This window comes from Xiphophorus hellerii, chromosome 12 (assembly GCF_003331165.1).
Source record: "Xiphophorus hellerii strain 12219 chromosome 12, Xiphophorus_hellerii-4.1, whole genome shotgun sequence".
In the NCBI taxonomy this organism is placed as follows: Eukaryota; Metazoa; Chordata; class Actinopteri; order Cyprinodontiformes; family Poeciliidae; genus Xiphophorus; species Xiphophorus hellerii.
Window position 1 is genome coordinate 18,397,625 of NC_045683.1, and position 19,979 is coordinate 18,417,603.

The following is a 19,979-nucleotide window of genomic DNA, read 5'->3' on the forward strand; positions in this document are numbered from 1 at the left end:
TTGTTATAACTTTATGTCTCTAGCAATATTTTTCTTGTTACTACAGAAGGTTTCTATCCAGCAGTTGGAGATGTTAGATTTGGTCAAGATGCCCTTGGATGTAGTAATAAACAGTTTTTTTTTCATTTGTTTTGTGGCAACTTCATAATGTGAAACTAGGGAGAATAAAAGAAACTTGAATATTTTCAGCTAAAGCTGAGCTACCAACAGAAATGGCTAACTTCCATCAATTGTTTTTAAACAACTATAATTTCTCTCAGTTTAAAATACCTATTCTTTATGTCTCTTTGCAGTTCTGCTTTACTCTGAACATTTCAAAAGTAGTGCATTGCACTATGACTCAAACAATGTCCATTACCCAGACACTGCTTTCAAGAACTGCATTGAATTCAGAGCGAAAATCTGGGAAGTTTTCATAGCTGTCTGCTATTTGCAGAGTACTTCCACATGTGTGTCCCACTGGTCTTCTTGTGAACTCTGTCATATCTTGAAATTCCACAAATATACGGTTTGTTACAATGAGATCAGATCCAGTGCAAAATCTCATAAATTTCTGAAGCTTAATGTCATCCAGCTCTCTTATGAATCTTTTGAGATGATTCTCTACTTCCTTTTGCTTTGGAGTTAAATCTACAGTGTCAAGAAAATCCGAGCTCATCCCACTTCCCCATGCTGGAGATTTTAGTTTAACAGTAATAATAAATAAAGTTATCTTTAAAATGAATCACTCAAGTGACATCAAGGCCCAACAGTAGACTTAGGTGTCAATAAAATAAATCTGGTTGTGTGTGTTGTTTTTGTCTAAAGCAAACTTTGCTTTAATTCTACTTTTTTCTATCTAATCATAAGAAATCATAGTCAGTCAGAAAGAGTCATTAAACAGGAAAAGCAGGTTTCCTGGAAAAAGAGGAAGTAAGTTTCCAGCCTGCAGATTTATAAAAATAGCTGAGACTATTACTTATTTTAAAACATGAAAGTTTTAAAGAATGAAATCTAAAACATTTTGAGTAATTTGATAAGATTCAAAGTAAAATACTTATATTAATATTGGTTTACTTGTAATAATATTTACACGTACATTTGTGGGAACACTTACAAGAAAAACAAGTAACTGTAACTTTGGTATTAAATAATTAGAATCATGGATTATTCTTGGTTTCTTTTCAGAAAAACATCTGTAATAACTCACATTAGGATTATAATAAGGATAATTAATAAGTTATGGTTATAAAATCATAAATGAATGATAAATCAGAGAAGCTGAAGAAAATAAATGTGATATAAGTTATGGTTATAAAATTATAAATGAATGCTAAATCAGAGAAGCTAAAGAAAATAAATGTGATATAAATGTGATTTTGACATTAAACTTGAAATGGTGTAAAAGGTGTAACTGCAATTAAACATCACTAATATGTTGTAGGTAGATAGTAGGTGAAAGGTGAACGGTTAAGGGAAAAAGGGGAACTAACAGGAGAGCAGAGATGATCAACGCCTTATTTAGGTAAAAGGTTGTGCAGGCAATGGACAGGAGGTTGAGCAACTCTGAGACATTAGCACAGACATCAGGAAATGTCTGTAAGACAGTGATGGATATGAGATCATCTGTCTGAGCAGTCAGAAACCCTATAAAAGGTGGGTGCAAAAGAGGAACCGTTCGTTGGATCCTCCGGGCAGCTTCGAGCCAAGAGATGGACAAAGAACTCTGCAGCTGAAGAAGAGCCGGGGCCACAGAGTCGAAGACTGACCTTCTCATGGAGACCAACCCGTCAGCCCTGCAACATGTGGCTTCGAATCGCACTTCTCTCATCGGCTGGGTTCAGACCCCAAAGACAAAGATGAAGACAAAGACAAAGGCAAAGACAAAGAAGAAGAACTGGTGCCTTTTTTCCTGCCAGCACCAAGTCCTGTGTGACCTCACCATCCATGCGGAGAAGAAGCTCATCAGACCTACAGAGATTCCTGCCTTCGCCGATCAACATCTTCCTCCTGCTGCAGCACCTTCTTCATCTTCAATCATCACAGAGATTCCTGCCTTCGCCGATCAACATCTTCCTCCTGCTGCAGCACCTTCTTCATCTTCAATCATCACAGAGATTCCTGCCTTCGCCGATCAACATCTTCCTCCTGCTGCAGCACCTTCAACCTACAGAGATTCCTGCCTTCGCCGATCAACATCTTCCTCCTGCTGCAACACCTTCTTCATCATCAGGCCAGGTCTGGGGTTCGAAACACCAAACTCCGTCCGTCTCTCTCAAAGGTTCTCTTTTTTAGTTCTCAGTATCAGCAGTAGGGAAAGATAGACTAGATGATTGATTTTACTTATTTGATTATTTCTGCTACTGAATTAAGCTGTACTGACCCTTGCAAAAATGCCTTACTAATAAAATATTTAGCATAAAGAAAATCTAAAAGATGTTGTGGACATTCAGTTAATGAGTCACCTTAAAGTTCTTTGATGGTTGTAAAATAGCTATGATGTTTGATTCTGGAGAGGAAGAAGTGTAAAATGTTTTTAAGTTGCTGGTAGCCCAAATGTAAAACGTCATCCTTGGGACTCGCCCGAGTCACTAAAACCTACCTGGTTCAATAAACATTGACAGTCTCGCTGCTTCATACATTTTGCCAATAGTTAGGCCGGTGTCTTCAGGAATGTGGAGACACCGGCAGAGACACCAAACCTCAAACTCAAATTCTGTTTCAGGTCCCTTAAGAGATGTGCCATCAGGAAAAAAAGGGTCTTTCCTTCTTGAAGAATGTCTTTTAATCCAGAATCAGAGGCCATTTGAATTTTTCTAGTGCCGCCTCCCTGCTTTGCTCTTACCTGTTTGGTAGTTTTTCCATCATTATGTATCCATCCAATCTCAACATTTTGTGTTCCTTTTGGCTTCTTTTTCTGTCTTGTACTTTCATGTGTCGTGGTCTCCTGTGGACTTTCCTTTCTGTTCTTCATTTTGTCACGAAGCTTTTGAAGAAGTCCTTGTTTTCTTTTGGACAATGGCTGTTTGCTTTTGCAGTAGTTGAAAACAGCAATTCTGTCTCCATACGAAGGTAAGTAGTTTTCAAGTGTTGCATTGTCCATGAGACCTATGACATCCCAGTCAATCTGCACACAAACAGATGAGAAAGGACAATTATTTACTCTGCACATCAACGTTAAAGTTACCTTTTAGATTGTACCCTTAGGTCCCTGCTTAAAACGATTTACTGTTTTGGGGAGAATTACAATAACAGCAGCAGTAAATGTTCAATCCTCTATTTTACTGAAAAAGGAAGGACTGGATTGGTTAGCATGTAAGTATAAAAACACAGATTCATAAATATACAGTCTGTTTAAGGTAAAAGGTATCATGCATCAAAACACACAAGGAAATATTGTTAACAGTTCCTTTTTTATTACAAAAATTAAACATCACATTAACTTTGATTTAGTTAAACGAAGCCTACCATTTCCACACCTGTGCGATAAATGTGCTGATAGTTTAGTTCAGGGATTGAGATGTAATTTCAGTCCTGAACTGACACATCACAGTGCAAGAAAATGATTTTGTGATTCTCATAATGTCACTTTTTCTAACGCAGTTACACAAACATATGATATACATAAGATAAAATAGCACAGATATGCACATTAGTTGGTGTTGGTGAAGAGATCCTACGATCAGATCTACAGCCAGCCGCAGATCGGTGCAAGTCATACATTTTCCTTTTAAATATTTGCATATATAAACGTTTATGTGACTTTATACTATAGTTTCTGTCCTCCACTGAACTAAAAGTTACACAATTTAACACAGCGGGCATCTTATTTAGAAGGTGGCTGATATTCAGCTAACCTTAGTTTCATTGTAAAACATTCAAACAGAACAATAAAATAAAGGCACCAAACATTTACGGGACAATTCCAGCAATCAACAGCTGTTACATCCTTCATTCATCTGTGTGATTTAACATTGTAAATCAGCTTATTGCTACAACCGCGTGAGCTAACAAACATGCTAACTACTAGCCATAACCGTTGGGCTTTAGACACCAAACTATCTCATTTGATTTACTCACCTTTTGTTCTTCCATTAGTGCAATAGAGGCTTCGGGGACTCCTCTGGCACGTAGAAAGTGACTTAAATCAGACATCTTTCTCCAAAACGTCAGCTGTCCGCCACAACTCGCGTCTGTCTGTGGTTCTGAAGCTGGTTGCTTGCTGGCGCCCATCGGTCAGAATTGTGGTTTCTGAATTTTTTTTTTTCTGGGACACTGAAATGTTTTGTTTTTTTTTTCTGGGACACTGAATTTGTTTTTTTCTGGGACACTGAATTTTTATTTATTTATTTATTTATTTTTTCTGGGACACTGACATTTTTTTTTTTTTTTTTTTTACATGAGAATTCTGAGATTTTTTTTTTTCTGGGCTATATATATATATTTTTTCAGTGGCCCTAATCCTCTTCCGTAGAAGCCCTGCCAAGGCATCAAACCAAAATTAGGCTCATGAAATTCTGTTACGATTTAATTTTATAATTCGGGTTCAGGCCTGGAGGTGGAGTTATTGAGTCGTTGTGTTTCTTCTCCGTGGTGCACTGAGGGAAAAAAAGCTGGAGGAAAAAAAAGAGGCAGGAACAGACAGAGTCACACACAGGCTGTCTAACTACGGCAGCACAGTACGGCGGATCTGCTGTGGAGGGAAGTACAGCAAACAGTACATGACACGGAACCGCATTCATTTATCTGCTGGAAATCCTCCGCTTGAAGAAGAAGAAAAAAAAAATAAGGCTCTGTGAGGACCGCAGCAGCCTCCCTGGGAAATATTTCCACGGGATTAACGAGAAGAAGACAATTTCTGCTCGGTTCATCAGGGAAACCCGCTGGAGGTACGATGTCTGTACTTGTTCACCCGCAAAGTTTAGTGCAACTTCGTAGAAACAGCGGCGACTGGGGAGACAGTAGGGACCGTGACGTGTCGTATCTCAGGTGCTGTGGCGACAGGTGAAAAACTGCAGGTGTGATTAAACGGAGACGTCAGATTCTGCCCCGATACAAGGTGTCCTCGACCTAATGTGGACACAGGTCCTCGATGAGAGAAGCCAGATTGTTTTCAGGTTTTGGATTGTAGGTTGGATTTCACTACAATCTGTCACTTATGAATTATAATCCATATTAGTTTTCCCTGCTTATTAGTGAAATACGTTTTTTTTTGTTTGTTGTTGTTGTTGTCAGCTTCTCAGACTTGCTTAGAAACAATCGGATGGACAATGACGCGAGCCTTAAATTGTGCAACTTGTGTTTTGTAATGAATTCTTCAGAATGTGGAATATTTATAGTTTCATGCCAATGAGTTTCAGTTTATCAATTTCTCGGGAACTGAATGCAGCCTTCTTTTAAATCCTTTCGTCGCAGAGTGTGTGTGCGTGTGTTTTTTTTTTCTTCTATGCATCTCTTCCCATTATCACAGCTCTTTACGTTAACGTGATACATTTCTGTGCTGGTGACTGGATCCTGGGCTCTTCACATTTCCCTCTTAAGCCCCTCTGAGAGAGTCACCAGGCTGTGACAGATATAAAACAGCCCTACTTGACCAAAGATACAGCAGGTTATGCTCTGAAGACAGATTGATCCCTTCCAGTGGCTTGGTTTGTTTTTGTTTCACGTTGTTAACGCAATTCTTGGTTGTAGTTTGCAGAATTGCTTGCTGTATCTCACCTTTTAATAATAATAAAAAAGAAATATAGCAATCATAAAGATTTTTCCACAATTATAAAATGTTACTAGCTTTTGCTGCATTCATCTCAGACGCCTTTATTAACAAGTATAATGAACGGGCCCTTAGGCTTTCCTGAATTTAAGACATTGTGGAGTTATCTGTGTGTACTTTATTGACTTTTCTTGAGTTTATCTAATACTTATGCATATCTGGACAGTATCCATCTTTTTCAGATAGTATTTGCACTGCAAGGATCTAAACTAGTGAATACAATAATACAATATAGTAAAAACATAGAACATCCACTGAAGCGTTTGACGTACTCGGGGTTGTAAAATACAAATCAGATCATTCCAAACCAGCCTGTATAGGTCGGGTGCTGCAGGTATATGCATCTGTGTTTATCTTTATGAAACTCCTTTATCATCCTCATTTGACTGAGAGGCTTTATGCCCACAATGTTTGAAAGGGAAAACATGCAAATTTCCATCAGGTCTTGAGGTGTAACACGCTTTGCTGGATGTTGGTAAAATGCTGTTTCTTTTTGAAATGTTATGCAATAAATGAATGCAGCAAGGAAATGATACTTGGTTTTCCATTTATAGAAAAATAGTTTAGTTTGGATCTGTTTGATCCATCATCAAAGATAGAAAGAGTATGGTACAACTAATCTACCAAGGTTTTTTTTTACCTAAGCTAATGGGTCAGACAAAAAGAGCATTAATCAGAAAAGCAGCAGAGGCTCATGGTATCTCTGAAGGAGCTGCAGAGAATAACAGCTCAGTTGGGAAGGAAAAATCAACCTTGCACATCATCCTTAATGCACCATTCCAGCTATGCAACATAGTGGTGGTAGCATCATATTGTGGGGATGCTTGTGCTGTTCAGAGACCCTCTTTGTCCAATCTGACTTAGGCTGAAACATTTCGCAAAGAAGTCTGGGTTTCTAAATGTGCTAAGTTATTGCAGACCCGCAGCTGCAACTGTAGTAAAAAGGGTTTACAAATGATTGACTCAAAGGGGAGCTGCATAAAAATGCACAGTACACTTTGTACACGTATCATTTTCACATAGGGTTGGCTTCTTTCTTAAAATTATAATAAAGTACAGTGATGTTTGAGTTTATATGGTGATAAAGGGGTTTGCATGTTGCAGTGAACATATGTGTGCAGTTAGAGCTGGTTTCCTACATAATTAGCAGTTGAGAGGCCATATTTGTTAGATGAACATAAGATCCTTTCTGTTCTTCAGCTTTTCCTTTCATGAATAAGGCTTGGGCTACTAATGAACACTTTCAATTCAACTTTTTCAGAAAACGTCAGAAAGCCCTGTTGTGGAGCTTCACGTTCACAAGTGTAACAATTAACTTCTGCCGATCCTTTCAGAGTAGTCTTATGATTTCTGGGTCAAAGAGCACTTGGTACATATCATAAGGTACCATGGGAACTCGGTGGTGATACAGCAAAAATAACAATATGAGATTTATTAAAGTGGTTACATAACTCACCAACATTCCTTCTGCCATTCCTGATGACAGCTTGACTAACACCTTACTGTTTGGACACACATACATGCAATAGTGTCTCGTCACATTCATCATTATCGGATAAAAATGCCTCTCGGTCCTCCCAGAGGGAAATTCCTCTGAGAATTTCCTGATGTTTGTGTGCAGTCCAGCTAAAACTGAGGTCCTATAGCTGGCTGTCAGAACATTTCTCTTAGAGCCAGGGATAATGCGCTCTACAAGATGAAAACAAGGCAGGACTTTCTGCTACACTCAACATGAATTTAAATGAATTTATTTCCACTTGAATTCAGAACATAACAGCAAACAATTCTGCCAGGCCCTTGCAGAGATCATCTTTGTGCAGGTCTGTTAAAGGCTATCAAAATGTGTATTCCTGCTTTTAATAAGCAGGACGTCTCAGCTGCTGGATCACACTGCTGGTGTTTATTAACTAAAGAATTGTTGCTCAGGATATTTTATGAGACTGACATGCAAATAGAGCAGCCTCCAGTGGTTGACAAATCACTTGTAAATATACTGCATTTATGTCGTGTGAGCTAAAACCATCCCTCTCAGATGTAATAGCTGTTATTAGAATTGTTACCACCTACAACGTTTGGGTTATTAATTGCTAAAAACTTTAGAGGACAATCAAATTTATGATCAAGTTGACCCACTTCCTGTAGAGACCTGATAGCCTTTTGACGATCCACCTTTGTGAAGCATACGGGTGAGCAGTGTACAGTACTGAACTAATGAACTGTTCTCTCACTCTCTTTTTATTTTTTCTCTCTCTCCTCTCTCTCTCTCTCTCTCTGTGTGTTATCTGTTTTATTGTCCTCACTCGTTGGCCAGCCTCCACTCATGTCAGCACATACCTCATACGGATCTGACTGCCATTAGCACTCAGTCAGGAGTCACAGCTCTGTAATCAAGTCACTTTTTGTTGTAGGGGCTATTAGAAATGTTCTGGGGTTTGGTATCCTCCTTGGGAATTCACACAAGCTTTATCCAAGTTATAGACAGAACCAAAACTAGCATGGATAATATGTAGGTTCTTCTTTATCTCTGTATTTATTGTAACTTAGCATTATATGTAAACAATAAACATTTTTAAAAATAGAAAATTCAGAATAAACATGCATTGTCGATCATCCTTTCACTCTTTCTATTCATCTCTCTTGAAAGGGAAAGACGTCAAGTCAATAATTAAGAGTCAGTCGTTTCACTTCTCATAATAATTAATATAACAGTGGGCAGCACCGCTAACTGAAAAAGGTCTCTGAGTTCACCTTCAAAATGCTTTGGATAAATCTTATCTTGGGCGCTCTAGAATGAGCACCAGCTCCTATAATTACGACTTTATTGAATAACTTCCACATAGCCATCCCTCACTACCCCTGACCTTTCAAGTACGACATCTGTGAATACACCAGGGCTCCTCGTGGGTTTGAGGAATTAAAGTTTATTCATCAGAGGTTGCACTTAAGGCCCTGTGGGACCAGAGTGGTCTACCCTCCAATTATCCACTTCTCTATACAGCTACATGAGTCTATTTCATTCATAAAAGCGCACAATGTTTGATCAACTTTGATGCAGAAAATAACCAGACTTTGGGAATAAAACAAACTGTGCAAAATAGGGATAAGGCGGTTACTGGTATGTAGATATATCAACCAAAAATGACATTTGTTGTGCTATTTTTACAGTTTAAAGTTATTTTATTTAAATGCTAGAGAAAGTGCCTGAGTGAATGAAGTTTTCTCTAACTGCATGAGACAGAGTGTAACAAGGTCTTGGTCAAGTAGTTGAAACAATTGACAAAGCTTTTAATTAATATTTTTTCTTCATACTATTAATGTTAATAATAATGCAATTAGATTACTTAATGTAGAATATTTTTTTTAAGCATTTGTAAAAGACTGGCTTAGAAATATGCTGCAAACACGATAAGCCTGACATAAATCTGTCCAGTTTTCATGCCCATGTGATAGTATTTAAAACCAAAATGAAGTGTGTGTGCTCCAGATTTGTTGGACCTTGCAGATTTTTTGAATTTCACAAATCAAAGACCAAAACTCCCCAAAAATATTTTGTTGCTAAAGAATGTAGTGACCAGCAGTCACATCCCTTTATGTAGTTTGTATCATCTTTAGCCATCAATTAATAAATGGTCTAACTTTTTCATTTTGTCATAGTTACCAATTTGTATCTCCATTTCACGGACTCATTACTATTTCTTAGCCACAAGCAAAGTATTTCATAGCCATATATTTAAACTATTGTGGATCAGGTATTTTGTTGTATTTTTATGAATAATTTTAGTTTTTATGACTTGTAAGGATAATAATTTTTAAAAGCTCTTTGTAATACACCATATCTCCACATACCTGGTTCTGATCCCTGTTCAGAACGGTTAACCAATTAACCCTTCTGAACATTTTCTGTCTTTTATTAGATTATGATTTCATTTCAGGGTGACCCCCTGCTGATAGATATTATTTATTCTAGCCACGTAAACACATTACATTAGTCTACAAGCAGAATATAAAGATTTAAATTGTCTGATGTCAGAAGGGTGTGAAACACACCGCTGGCGGCTATGAATTGATACCCAGCGAGCCAGAAACGCCCACTGGCAGACAGCTCTTTTATAACGTCAAACAAGTTGGGTACAAAACCACCAGAACTTCAAAGGTGTGAAATGACGCCGGGGCGAAAAGATCAGAACTACTCCAAATTTCTCACATGCATACAAACAGAAAGCTGAATCTTTTGAAGACTGTCCACAAACATCCGTGTGCAGTCCGGGATCTGTTTAAAATCCTCATTATTCACTTCAAAGCTATCTGTTCGATCTTAATGATCTCTGCTTGCCTGCTCTGGCCAATCGACTCATGGGCACCAGCTTTGAAAGGGCGAGGGAACATTGTCGGAGGGGGCCTGCAGGGACGTTTAGCTGGTAATTGTCCCGTACTGAATCCCGGTCGGTTGGTTGAAGGCTGCTAGCTGAGCATTAAGCTGGGAGCCTCACAGGAATGTATATCATTCAGATATTTGTTGTTGTTGTTTTAGTCCTCCGTAGTACCCTTTCTCGCCCTTCTTCCCTCCCACTTCCCTTATAATGACGAAGTCTGCAGAGGCCCGCTCAGGGAGTCAGAGTGAGAAAGTGGGAAGGAAAGATCACAAGATGAAAGGGAGAGCTGAGTGAAGACAACTGGGGGGAAAAAACGAGCGAGACAAGAGGAAGAGTTCTCGTCTTTATCTACTGCAGCTTGTGTCTCCTTTCTTGATGAAATGATTAACCTTCTCTTAGCATCATTGGGCCATTTCTGTTTACTGTAATACTTCTAGATAATAAAACTTTCTATCTCCCTCGAGGATTTACTGAGGGAGAGTGGACCTTTGGACCCTGAAAGGGCCTGGCTGAGCTGGGAAACCCTGTCTCTCATTGTATTTGTGCCGTTTGTTTTCCCTGGACGATGACGTTAGGACACGAGGCTCTGCTGGATGCCTGGTGATGGATATAGCTGCTGTCTGAGGGGGAAAAAAAAGCCTGCTTTAATAGGTCAGTCATCTCGGAGAGTGGAGTGTTGTTCTCTATCACGCTCATTGGAGCTCCTTTTGTTTGCTTCTGTATCTTTAGGGAACATTGTCTTACTTCTTTTCTCTATATATTCCTGCCCCTGTGTTTCACTCAACGCTCCCTCCCACTCTGTTCCCTCGAATGAATCATGTGACTCTCTCCGGACACGGAGGGTGACCTCCTCCTTGCTGCTTCACATACAAAGAGGGACTCGAGTGAAAGTGATGAATGATGATCTGATTTTCAAAAACACAAGCTAAAGTCGCTGGGCATGCAAAATAAAATGAACACAATACTTTTTTAGTTGTTTAATTGTGTAATAACTACAGTTCTTCTTTTCTCTTATGTAAGAATAACATTGTTAATATGTTACCCAGTTTAGTGAGTGTTGCATTAACCATAAGAAAAGGAATGACTGAATTTTTACACACCTTTTGTGTCGCATTTCCTCGTTGTCATCGTCTTCCTCCCTTATGTTTACCACTCCCACCTTCTTGTTAGGCCCCTTTTTGTGTGGTCTTGTCATATTTTAAAGGTCAAATCCCTCTCCCCTCCATGACACACACACACACACACCCACCCCCACACGCACACCCCCACAGTCTGAGTACCTTCAGTTAGCCTGGTCATTGCCACAAGAGCCTAAAAAATAAGTGCAAAGTTTGGTGCTGATGGGATTAAGGGTTGCTGTTTTGTGCTTAGCAAAATGGATGAGGGAGTTTGTTGTAGAAAAACTAGCCTCACCTGTACAAAGTGTTTTGAGTGTGGGCAGATCTTCTTGTCCAACATCAGAGTCTGACCTTGTGGAAAGCTTTCGTAGAGGACGTAAAGCTGTTAATAGCTTCAAAGGTTGGGCCAACATTATATTAAACTCCTATGGATTAAGAATGGGATGTCACTCCAGGTCATATGTACATGAAGGCAGAGACAAAAATATAAATATTATCATACAGGATTACATAATCTACATCCTACACTGGTTTTCTGGCCACTTCATGAATTTCTTGGTTTTGTTCTTTAGTTTAGTAAGACATCCTAAAGAAGCATAAACCTCAGGGATCCATTCAGGCAACTCCTCCAGCAGCAAGCTGACAGCGTTGGTTACCCAAGAGATTTTTCCTTATTTTCCTCACTGTACAATGAGGTAATATCCCAGGCTTTTTAAAATTTGGCTAAATTAACAAGCTCCGCCACTTAACTTCAGTTCTGTTTGCAACTCTTGTCTGATAAGCTATCCTCAGCCTCTGTTGGTGCTGCCTCAGACTTTTAATCACATTCACACACACATACACACACAGACTTCTTCCAAGATCTGCAGTGCTGCATAGTGCCTGCTGTTAGTGGGCAGACCGTACCCTGAAGCTGCGTCACAGCCTGTCCGTCAGAAAGGGGATGAAAACAAACGATCCTCCTAATGTAGTAAAACATGAAACAGATCAGTTTCATATGCTGAAGGAGGAAGGGAGGAGGCGTGTGTTGAAGAGTGGATTTGATAGGTTTCTATTGAAACAGAAAACACACATTCATGGTTTGCAAACTCTGTATGGGGTTATTATTCTTTTGCATCTTATCTTGGATTAGTCCTAACTGAACGACTCTGTCAGTCTTTAGAACATGAATCAGAATCTGCCTCCTTAAGAAAGTTTCTGTGGGTGCTGGAGGAAGTTAACTCCCCACACTCAAAATCCATCAAGATATCATAATACATTTTGCAAATACTTCACAGTTCTTGGCCTGATTAATCAAAGTGTGTGACCAAACACACACTCCAAGTATGCCATTTTACCACACAAAATGATTTCTGTCTAAATAATCTTTTCGTTTTACCGTGATACAAATCCAATCCATTAGATTTCTAGCATTTACCAATGCTGCAGCAGCCAACACAGTCTTTCCTTCACAGTCAATTTCATTGTAATGGTGATTTGTATAAAGATTAATGGTGAAAACCCAGATATATTGGATCACCAAAAGGTTCCCAGCTTATTGCAGTTTTTAAAGGTCTGCATGAAAAAATAGACCATGATTAAAAACATGACTGCTTGTCTTACTGGCATGCAGGTGACAGTAGGACAGAAAGTTGACTTCAGTCAGAGATAATGATGCCTTCATTGGGATCTTCTGCCTGTACTTTGTCCTGGATCAGGACATCCCAAAGTAAAAAAACCCTTTTTCTTCTTTTCCTGTTCGTCAAATTAATAAAAGTTTACAAATGCCTCCAAAATCAACATGCTTTCATGGTGACAGACGCGTGCTTGGATTCATAAACTGGGATTATTCTGTGATCCTTTCCATTTTCTGTTGGATTAAAAACTCATACCTCTAAATATGTACATTCTGTTTTTTATGGCTTTGAAAGAAAAATAGTAAGTTTGTCAGGAAAATATTAGACTGAAAATCAGAAAATGTAAATTGCAGATATAGGCTTGATCATTTCATCTTCATACATAATTGTATTGCTCATAGTCTGAAGAGACTATTCTTGTTCGTGTATTTAAAACAAAACAGAAATGAATTAAATCAGGAGTTAATGTTGGTGTTTCTCTGTCTGGTATTTCAGACGGGAAGTTGACCAATCCACTTCCCCTCAGGATGAGCTAAAATGACAGCATGCGTCTTCTTGGTTTTTCTCCACTGAAATCCTTTTCTCTTTGCTCATCTAACGTTATGGTAAGAGATTGTGGGGGTCACGGCAGCCAGGCGGCCTGATCCTTAGTGCTCTGCCTTGCTGTCTCAGTATTGATTCATCATTTTGTTTACAGTCTGCTTGAGTAAGCCGATATTACTGTTTCTAGGGAGTGAAACAAAGCAGAGGGAAAAAAAGCCTTTGGGTTTGTTTGTATCCTGATGTCTACAGGAACCTCTGTGATTGAATATGTCTCAGCTCAAATGTCGCTGTCAGGGATGATTAATTTCATAATAATTGGACTTTATTTGGTTTGCATCGTTGGCAGACAGCACTTGTCTCCTCTCTGCATCAGATTTCTGTCTCTCAGATTGCCTAGCTACAGCTGCTGTTTGACTTCCACTGGGGCCTGACCGGCATCCTTGGCAGTACCCTTGAAACCATGGAGGAGATATGGCATGAGAATGAGTGTTTGATCTGAGCTCAAGTGGGCCTGTTTGCAGGGGGAAAGGAATTTTGGACAAGGGCGTGGGACAAGTTATAGTGGAGCTGTTTATGAGCAGAGTCGTCCACAGTGTGGAATGAGCCTGTCGGTTCTTATGGGACCTGATTAGAAGAAAACACACACAAAACAATTTAAAAGTGCAAAAGAAAAGTGAGTCAAATGTCAAGAGTACATAGACTAGGTTATTAAAACACTGGACACGTGAAGGTAAATTGTGTTTCCACAAACAATTTCCACCTTGTACAACACAATTCTGCTTCGTCCAAGCAGAGTTTGATGGTTGCATCTTGCCGTTGGAACATTGTTTTCCTCCTTGTTTCTGCTCCTGACCCGCATTGTGAAGGATTCTTCTTTTGACTGCAGTGTAGGAAATAAACACTTCACCTGGCTGTCATAGCTAAGGGAACATTAGTGAATAAACTGTATAATAAGCAGGATTAGATTATAAAACGCAGTATATGCCAAGCTTTAAACATCACAAAGTGCACTGTTCAACTCCTCTTCTGAAAATGAAAAGAGTACGGCACAGCTGCAAACCTACCCAGATATGGCCATCCACCTGAACTGACAGGCAAGAAGCACATTCAGTCAGAGAAGTAGCCAAGAGGACCATAGTGACCCTGGGAAATCCACGGCTCAGGTGGGAGAACCTGTTGAATTATGCACTCCATAACTCTGGCCTATATGAACGAATCGCCACTGTTGAAGGAAACCTATTGGAAATTCTGGTTGCAGAAGGTTCTCTGGTCAGATGAGACTAAAATTTGACTTGTTTTTATGGCTGCACGTGGAGAGACTAACATTGGCCGTCACCCTGAAAAACCTCATGCCTCAGTGAATTATTTCTTGCTTTAGCATCAGGCTGTAGGAATGCCTTACTTTAGCAGGGACAGGGAAACTGGTTGGAGTGTGAACAAAGATAGAGATGAATACATTCTCTCAATCCCATCCTTCTTTGAAAATTGAACTCCAGCAATTTTCAAAGAAGGGGCAAATATTTCAGTCTGTAGATGTTTACGTCTTCTAGCTCTCTCTTGGGGTAGCCCAAAAGACTTGCAGCCGTAGCAGGACTTGAGCAAAGATTGATGCAAGTGGTCTGAATATAAAGCACAGCACACCTTTGAAATTATTCCTAATAAATGCAGAAAACCATGTATTATTTCTCTTCCACTTCACAGTTGGCCTCTTGCTATTTGATCTATTGTGTAAAATACTTTTAGGTTTTTGTTCGTAACGTGACAAGATGTGGAAAAGTTCAAAGCGAGTGGATACTTTTGCAGGCTACTGCATGCTAATATATTTAAAATTTTTAGACATTCATAAACAGAGTCTCCTTTGTATTAATCATTTGGATCTGTTTCTACACTTGGTTCTCATCCAGACCACTAACATCTCCTCCACAATATAATCTAGTCCAAGACAATGAGGTGACAGAGCTGAAACCGAAAGGTCTTGTATCACTGACATTTCACTTTGTTTCTGTTTTTCCTTGTCATTTTCCAATGTGCCTGCATCGTTTGCTAATGGTGTGGATGGCAGGACTAAGTCACGGCTGGTTAAGATCATCTGTCCATTCATTTCACGTCAGCGTGTTCATACGTCCGCCTGCCATTTGTTATGAAGTGAACAGGAGACCTGCTGTTTGTTCGCTGCAGCTGCCGGCCTCTCATGGATCGTTCTGGAAACAGGGTACTGGAGCGTCCAGCTGGGCTGTGTGGGGTCAGGTGAGGGTGGCAGGAGGGGGAGTGGAGGTTGGAGTGGAGGGGAATGCGCACAAAATGGTGCTCAGGTCAGGGCAACTCTGAGAGCCGGACTCATTAACATTCCTCAGCTTCAGAGAGCGCCAGGCCAGTCGCAGCGAATAATGGCTCAGGTGGATCAACACATCATTATCCAGATTTACCTCTATTGACACTGCTCATGATTGATAACAGGATCTCATTATGGCTTCTCCGGCTTCAGGCAAATGTTGCATCAGCGTGTTTCCTTATAATTGACGGAGTCTTGTTTTTGTTAAGGGAGAAAGAAAAGATATAAATGATGCAAGTTTCCAAACAGAGATGGATTAGTTTGCGCCTCAGGCCAAAGTATATTTTGTTATGTTTATAGCAACGGAGGAGCTGGTCCATAGATAAGAATTTATCTGGAGATGAGCGCTCATGGTGTCGGCTGCATTCTTTTTTTTATCTTCTTTATCAGTGCATGTGAGCCTGCATTCACCCAGAAGTATACATTGGACTCTATTTTAAAACACGTTTTCACCAAGAAGGAAGCACATTTAGGATTTCATTACAAGAGGCGGACCCGTCAAAATTTGGTGGTTGATTTTTTTTAGTCCGTTTTTTTTCCCACATTTTCTTCAGAAGATCCAATTTCTTTCTAAGAAGTTTAATGTAAGAAGGATTCCAAAGATTTTTTTCCCCATTACGGCATAAAGGATTATTATCCATGTGTCACAGAGAGCAGTTGCTGTAAAACAAGATTTTACTAATGTTTTAATACAGAAAAATTGATTACGGAGGTGATATTTTTGAACAATCTTTATTTAGCACCTTAAATAAACATTTAGCACAGTTAGCATAGCTAACTTCATAAAAACTGCAGTCTAAGATTTTTAAAAGGCTGCTCACATTTCCAAATTAAACATCTTCAAAGAGCGACAGAGGTAAACATTCAACAGGATACTACAGAGCATTTTTACTTTACTTATTCAGCCTTCCTGTTACCAGCTGGATATATCTGTCTTGAAGAGGATAGCTAACCTTGAGGGCTTTTCCCTCAGTCAAACTTTTACACTGAAGAGTGTTACCATTTTTTTAAAAATTATTTTAAGCACTTGGTCATCAGAAAAAGATTTACTTTTTAGTTTCTGACTGGTCAGTCTGATCAAGCTGAAATTCTGCTGAATCGGATCTCCAGCTGACATCTGTTATCATAGCCACACTGTTTTATTTTTTTCAGAAAGCCGAAACAAAAGCATATAAAATGAACTAATTACTTTTATTTACAGCACACAATGCAACATGTTTTCCTACTGCTGCAAAAATAATAATGCCATCCTTAGCACCTATTTTGACTCTGTGACTGGACTTTTCAAGATGAAAGTTCACATTTGTCTATTTTATAAGACAGATACAAGTGTAGGAGCCTTTTCTTATAGCAACAGGTGAGGGAGGGGCACGATGGTACTCTATCGTTCAAACTGTTGTAGAAATCTCTGGCTTTTTCTCTGGCGTCTATATAACAGGATTTGAAATGAAATGTGAAAATTGCCACTTTTTAAAAACCTTGGTACCGGCAACTGGCCCACGTGACAGTATAATATCCCTAAAGATTGTTTTGGACTCTAGAGCTCTGAAAAGGCTTTCATTCAGATGTGCAGCGGCTCTGAAGGTGACGTGACCGCTGGTCACAGAACGGTTGGCCCGAGGACGTGCCGTCAAACGCTGATGAAGCAGAATGTCATTCAAGGTGCTCAGGTCCTGCAGGTGCATTTAAATGCAGGTGATGTGGCGAGTGCAGATACGCCACAGCTTTGCCACGCAAAGTCCTGGCTCAACCAAGATTTCTGTTGAGCTTTTCCAGCTTCCAGACCGATTTGCCTGCGATACAAACGCCGAGGTGCGATTTTGTTCAGTCACGTCGCTCTGCCGTTTTTTGTTTCGTATCTCCTTGGAAAGTCAAAGAGCAAAACAGGCAGAGTGGGTTGGGCGTGGGGGTGGGAGGCAGTGGCAGCGATGGGAGGGGAGCAGCAGACAGATGGGAGTGTTGCGGCTCAGGAAGAAGTTGCTTGTGCTGTCAGCATAGTAAAAACTTTCGCCCCTGAGCTCTGACTCATTAACCGCAGCTCTGCACTTCAATGAGATACAGCTCAAAACGTTAAGCTGCCAAGCAGGATTGTTTTGTTGCTTCAAAACAAGAATCCAATAAAGAGTTACTACACACAAACAAGCCACAGTCGACCGACAAGAGGAATTGTTTCTCACGTTAGAAAGTTATGTAAAGCAACAGCCTAACTAGCTCTGTCCTAAACTGATATCATTACTTTCAACTTGCTTTCCGTACTGTAATGCTGAGTTTATGGGTGATGTTTTGCCTCCAGTTTTGTTGCATAATGCTTTCTCTGTTCCTGCTCTCTTATAGAGACTCTCCTGATGATTGCTCAATCATCAGGAGATAAAGAGGTGTTGTCCTGATTGCTGTTGGCCCAGCACTGCTCCTCTGTAAGCAAGGTAAGTTACCCTCTTGACCTTATAGAAAGGTTATTTATTTATTATTATATTATTTATTATATAATTTATTATTAATTAAATAATAAATATTATTTATTATTAATTTGAGGTTATGTAGTAAGCACCAGTCCTCTGTTAGCAACGTAGCGGTTTTTGATTTGGATCCCCCTTTTCCTTCAGATGTCGACCGCCTCTGAAAACAGGATGGAAGGGCCTCGCACTACGAGCCGAGAGAAAACCTACAAGAAGGTAAAGCCAACCAGGGCTTTGCTGTGTGGCGATTTATTTCCTTATTCTGATGCAATAAACCTGATTCTGGTAAACGCTTCAGTTTTAGAGCCAGTGAGTCCAAAGCAGCTTTACTTCTGAGTAACTTGAGTGGGTTAAAATGTCCTTGTGCTGCAGCACATAATGTCCTGACCCCTGTTAGGGCTGGCTGCCAGAGACCAGTGCTGGTCCCACTTGTTTTCTTTGCTTTTTTTTTTTTCTCCTGTAGACGTCACTGAGAGTGGCAGCATTTATAAAGATGTAACCATAACGTTTACAGTAGCACAGCAGCTATCTTTGTCTTAGTTTGGTCGGAATATATTTAGTTATTTTGACTACCCACCTAACAGGAATATTTGTTTCCCAGCTTATAGGAGCTATTTTTAGTTGGGTTTGGTGATATTTACATTTATTTGCATTTTCTTGATGCACTACAAAACGATTTTATTCAACTCGGTTTATTTATACGCCTCCGGTTCAAAGCAAGTGCTATCCAACGGCAATTTACACACAAACGCGTCCAGTCGACATACACAGAAATATATTGTCACAAACACATGGGAGATTGTTTAATTTGGTGTTGTCTTCAGTCTGAAACACACTAAAGCAAAACAATTTTCCCACAGCAAAATGGTGTCATGTTGTAAGAATATTATTCCAGCTGTGAGTCTCTATGGTGTTTTATAATTCTTGTTGTTTTGATTTCAGTTCCAATTAATGATGTTAATTACAAAAAATGACTTTTTTTTTTCTTCCCACTATTTGTCCCATAAGAACATCAATAAATACTGTATGTATCTGTGTTTTGTAGAACAATTATTTCTGAATTTTCACAAAGTATTACTGAATAATTAGATGCAGACAAAGTAATTGGCCACCAGTGATGATTGTGTCTAAAAATATTTTCATACATTTGCAATTAAAGTAACTTTACGCTAAATGGTTTTTTTTTTAATCAATTTACTTCATCAGGAAAGAAAATCAAATTTTAAGAAATAATTGTTTTGAAGTGAAATTTTAGCACAATTATTTCTCCAAAACATTGCTTTATTTTAGGGCTTTTTACACGGCTTTATCAAGAGCGCCAGCAAATTTGTAGAGCGCTGCAATTGTCTGCGGGGCGTCTGCGCCAGCAGGGCGATGTTTTAATCCTTGCTATTTTAGCGTTCCAAATAAACGTGCTGTTTTTCTCTCTATTTTCCCGTCAAGACCACGTCATCGGCCTTGAAGGGAGCCATTCAGCTCGGCATCGGCTACACAGTGGGCAACCTCACCTCAAAGCCAGACAGAGACGTTCTTATGCAGGACTTCTATGTGGTGGAGAGCGTCTTCCTACCCAGGTTAGTGGTGCACGGAGCAAAGCGGTGCACATACGTGGACGTACTCCGTTTTTAGTGTAATGTAAAAAGCTCAGCAGAGGCCTCTGAATGTTAGTTATTTGTACAGTGATTGCAGAGTAGCACCATGAGTTTCATCAAATCTCAAGGTTATTTCACAGCAGGAGGCCATGAATCAGAAAACCACTTCATAAAAAGCAGCTTACATGTACTGTAGGTGG

General features: G+C 39.6%; 1 protein-coding gene across 1 annotated transcript in view; it reads left to right on the top strand.

Moving 5' to 3' along the window:
* Positions 1-4,582: 4,582 nt before the first annotated feature.
* Positions 4,583-19,979, top strand: part of pip5k1bb (phosphatidylinositol-4-phosphate 5-kinase, type I, beta b) — a 40,292-nt gene continuing 24,895 nt past the window's right edge. Inside the window, exons 1-4 of the mRNA XM_032577920.1 lie at positions 4,583-4,868; positions 18,066-18,154; positions 18,335-18,403; positions 19,631-19,761. Of these exons, the coding sequence (XP_032433811.1) occupies positions 18,335-18,403; positions 19,631-19,761 (200 nt within the window). The 5' untranslated portion in view covers positions 4,583-4,868; positions 18,066-18,154. The remainder of the gene's footprint in view (positions 4,869-18,065; positions 18,155-18,334; positions 18,404-19,630; positions 19,762-19,979) is intronic.